General features: G+C 36.6%; 1 protein-coding gene across 1 annotated transcript in view; it reads right to left on the minus strand.

The window, feature by feature from the left end:
* Positions 1–3,528, minus strand: part of MRPS28 (mitochondrial ribosomal protein S28) — a 60,254-nt gene extending 56,726 nt beyond the window's left edge. The window contains exon 1 of the mRNA XM_010076127.1: positions 3,340–3,528. Coding sequence (XP_010074429.1) covers positions 3,340–3,488 — 149 coding nt within the window. The 5' untranslated portion in view covers positions 3,489–3,528. The remainder of the gene's footprint in view (positions 1–3,339) is intronic.
* Positions 3,529–5,044: the final 1,516 nt, after the last annotated feature.

Consider the following 5,044-nt stretch of genomic DNA (forward strand, 5'->3'; position numbering starts at 1 on the left):
AGACCCTTTCTAATTTGTAAAAACTCCAGATGCTTTACAGAATTGCTATAAGTTGTTGGCATAAAACACAAATTTAATACAGCATTTAAGTCAAAGTGTATCAAGAAACATGTTTTTACTAATTACAGTATATATTAAATAAGTACAGCACATATTCAATAAGACCTTGAAATAGTAAGAGTAATAAATAGTCCTGTCACATTAAATAAATCCCAGATAACAAATGCTGTTGATATTTATAACCAAATACATCCTTGCCTGACCTCAGTGAGATTTTACCAACAATATCTTTGGTTTCTAACTAAGCTGATGCATGCTTCCAATCTCAATACCATCAATGCTGATAATGAAGCGCATTGTTTGTAATCTTATGAAACAGCTTTGACAAAGAGGATAGGAAGAAGGAAAAAAAATCAGCAAAAACCAAAAGAAAATAGCTAGCAGGTTCTTTAAATGCCTATTCAATTTAAATTTTGTATCATTACTGTTCTAAGATTTATTTTACCTAATAGTTTATGGTGTTTTGTTTTGCTTGGTTTTGGGTTGGGTTTTTTTAGAAGACTGAAGTTTACTTTAGAAGATGGAAAAACGTATTTATGTAGCTACATTAAATTTTCTAAGCAAGGGACAGCTTTCTTGGTAGTTGCTCTTTTACCCATGACAGTCTTCAGGGTGGAATCCTTTCTTATGGCCACATGGTGGTAGCACTACAGGGTCTTTCATTTGGACATCTCAAGAAATCAAAACTGTTAGGATCAGGACTGCGCACTTTAAGAGAACAAGCTTTACAGACAAGAATCTCTTGCAGGATTTTTGTTTCTTTTCAAGTAACTTTTAGCACTTTCAAAGGGCAAAGGCCATTCTATAAGAAAAAGAAAATTGTATTATAGTATCATGAAAATAGTTGGGTTCTGGTGAGAAAAAAGCCAAATTACCAAGGAAGTATCAAAAGCACATGTCCTCATGGAGATACCTCCTTACATATATGGCAATAAAGAGGCTTTTTTCCTGCAAAGATGCTAAACTAGTATTTTGGAGGAGTTGACAAATACCTGAAAAGACAATACAGTAAAACCAAAGATCAGCATCAGAATACAGGTACTAGAAGAGCCATGCTCTCAAGACTGAGTTCATAAAAATGGTACAATGAATGAATTTCCATGTCTGATAAGAAGATTAAATCTGGTTCTTCTGTCCTGAACTGATGGCCTTCAAGAAATCATCTGTTACCTGTAAATTAAAATGCCCATTCTTTTCCTTGGCACAAACAATAAACATTTTGTAAACAAACAGTAGACAGTTCTACTGATTACATGCATGTACAATATGATGATAAAGTCACTTCTGTCAGCAAGTGAATGAAAAGAAGTAACAGTAAGAAAGTCTTACTGCAGTCACCATCGTAAGCTGGTACAGACCTAAATAAACACTGCAAATTCTACCAAGTTATGTTCAAATTTTAGTAGAAGATAATCTAGCACTATTTGACTTTTATTCTGGTGATCAAAAGCAGCTATTGCCTTGCAAAGAGAAGGCATCGTTCAAAGACTCTAAGCCTTTACACTTACTAAGAGGCCAGTATATTAAACTATTATATTTGTTTTGATAAGGCAAACTTTACTCTGTAAATCAATGAACTGCTGTCTTTACTCTGTAAGCAGATGAAAACAATTGTACAAGCAAAAGCAGAAGTCTTCCCACTACTTTTTAATAATCAGGGAGATCCCACTCAGCAGCACCTGAATACTATTGATGACATACACAGCTTGCTAAGAGAGCAGTCTTCCATGTTTATTTTTGATTCCACAACTGTTTTGCAAATTTCATGTTACAAATCCCAGCTGAAGTGGTACAACTATGTTATAGGACACAGTACCTTATGACAAGCTACAAGCTAAATAACAGAATAAAAGATTGCTTGTGACAGCAATTTTTTTGTAAATCCAGGTAAGTTTTAGAAATTCTAATTCCAGAAACACAATCAGTTGGAAAAAGGTGGCAAGACCTATTTGAATTACTTTTTTTTGGTATGCAAATATTTTTATTTAGAGGATTAGGTCCATACACCATTTAAAAACATAAGAGGTCAGTGACAAATTCAGGCTCCTAGACTGAACTGAGGAGAAAGGGGATTTGAAGCAGTCACCTACATCTCAAATTAATGTTCCAAGTCCACTGGATATGAAGTATCAACGCTACTACCTCCACTGCAACAACATCCTCAACGTTCTATAAATGCTGCCTGTATCATTTTGTGAACTACCGCCTTTAGTTCCAAATTTTATTTCATTAAAAATGCCCAGGCATTTCCCTCTCTCCACTCCCACTCAAAAGCAGTAAGAGGGAAGTATCAACAAGCCTTATGTGAATCTGCTTGTTTTTATCATGATAACAGACAGACAAAAATATAGCTGGCTTAGATCCTCTCAGCCCCAGGCTTATGCTCCCAGAGTTCAATGGAGAACCCGCTCTGAAGCATCTGCTCCAACAATAGTTTCCTTGGGCCTCATCTCACGCTGTACTACCATACCACAACACGCACCGGAAGAAAAGACATACAACACCAGGAGAAAGATGAGGGCAAAAAACTTGTCTGCCTGTGAGTTTTTTTAGGAAGACCTATTTCATTATTTTCCCCAAATTTGTCTTGACACTGAAGTATTTCAGAGCACCATGACAAAATGAGATATTAACACCACACAAGGAAACGGTGGGTGTTGGGCTCAGCATTCACAAGCTGAGTGAATTGTAGTTAGGGATTTGAAGACAACGCACAAAGTTGCCTGCTGCCCAGATGGTGACTTTTTTTGCCAGAGGTGCCAAACAGCCCAGCTAGGGCAGGTCTTCTGCTGGACGTGTTACTCATAAGCAGGAAAGAACTGTTTGGGGACCTAGTACCTGATGGCAGCCTCAGCCTTCACGGCCTCCAGTGACACTGAAGGAAAGTGAGAAAGACAAGTGGCAGAAGAAAGATCTGGGTTTCAGGACAATACACTTCAGTTTATTCGGGGTAAATACCAGTAACTTCATTTGGTCATAAGTTGGCATGATGTAAATAGCAATAATGCAAACTTGCAACAGAATCTGTCTTCAAGACAACAGTCTAAGCTCTACAGATCTATTTGTGATCATACTTTCATTTTGGTTCAAGACAACAGTCTAAGCTCAAAGATCTATTTGTGATCATACTTTCATTTTGCCCAATATGTTAACTTCTATAGTTTAAACAACAAAATTCATACAACTATCCAAGTTCAGTCCAGAAGAAAGTCCCAGCAGCTAAGCATTTCCGCATGTCGTTCACGTACATTAATTGCTTACCGTAAGTCTATTACTTACTTTCCATCTACTTCTGGTCTTTTGCACACACAGTGAAACTTGCCACCAAAATCTATATAAAGATCATCTTCTACAACATGGAATATTCGACCAACAACAATTTTATCTTTGGCAGGTCCCATCTGAATTAAAGGAGAGCGTCTCAACATGGATGCAAAGGATTCTGATTTCTCTGAAGGAACCTACAGGTAAATAAATAAAACAACATTTCACAAAACATGCTATCTGAAAGGGGGAATTAAATTCAACTTGTAACATACAAAAAGGCTTTATTCACTAAATTACAAGTAAAGGTTGCATGTGTCCAGCGCATCTGCAGTAAGACTTCTAAGGGACATCAGGTATATTTCTCCAAACCCAAACATTTGCGTATTAAAGATAAAGCTTTCATTAATTTGCATCTCCTGAAAACATCTGCCAGTTCTACTACTGGTTAAGTAAGTTGATTTAAAAATGCACTCCCAATATTAGGAGATACTCCTGCGAAGAACATCTCTCATCCTTCTGTTATCTCCTTGGTGAAAACCAAAATAGAATTAGTAACTTGCAGTTATTCATGGAAGTATTTCATAATTAATAATATTTAGATCTTTAGAACAAAGCCATTTTGACAAAACAGCAAAAGTAGAAAGCACACACAGGACTGTTCTAACACATTTAAAAAAATTTGAACCATTACTTCTCTTATTTTTCACTCTACAATATCAAAGAAATATTTTAATTCAGTAACTAAAGAAACAAAATGCCAGTTTCTTCTCATAGAACTTTGGGAAAATGGGAAAACATAAATTTTCCTGCTCTTCTTCCTGGAGATATCTCTGTTTTCTGATCTGAGAAACGTGACTATCACAAGTTTCCCATCATATCCTAAGTGAAAATACCCAGCTATATCAGAGACTCATTCCTGCATACGCTTTCTCGGATATACTAAATTTGACCACTTTTTAAGATTACCCGCTTTGAAATACAATTAGTAAGAAAAGCCTTCTTGCCAGTAATGAATGAAAGGGGAGATGCATTTTGGAATCAATACATACCTGAAATCTGAAAGTGAATGTAAATAATTTTATAGACAAATAAATAGATTCACAAAAAGAGTGCCTGTCAGTTTTCCCCCCACATTCAGCAGCAATTAACTGATAAACCAATTACTTCATGCAAGATTTCACAGTATTTTCAAGCCAGCAGAAGAACTAAACAGAATAAAATAATCAAGCAATTAAAGGTTTAGAGCTTGTTGGCTTCCAGTGACACACTTTCCCATAGACTACTTCAAGTGGATGCTGAAAATCCACCTAGATTTTGTACAGAGAGAGAATAGTGCCATCATTTTCCACCTGTACATGGGGAAACTTTTATTCTCAGGGAAGTCAAAACAAGAGACAGTTTTGGACTCCAGTTTTGCTGGAAGGCACCAACAGTGTGGGTTGTTCTGACATGACATAACCTCAGGAATTGTAAGCTAGAGATCTGACACCTGGTAAATTTGCTGCTTCAGAAACAGGAACTCTTAAACGTAGCATCCCAAGGACAAGGGCTGAACAAAGTGCAACACGCGTGCACACACATGCACACACACCACAAAAACAAAGTGGCTGGTGATGGTAAACCACAAACAGAGCAGTAGGATTTTATACAGGAAAGCTAATATCAGAGAAGGTTTCAAACAGGATTGAAGTTCACAATGAAGTCTACATTCAAGTAC

Source organism: Pterocles gutturalis, unplaced genomic scaffold, assembly GCF_000699245.1.
Source record: "Pterocles gutturalis isolate BGI_N339 unplaced genomic scaffold, ASM69924v1 scaffold12508, whole genome shotgun sequence".
NCBI lineage: Eukaryota > Metazoa > Chordata > Aves > Pterocliformes > Pteroclidae > Pterocles > Pterocles gutturalis.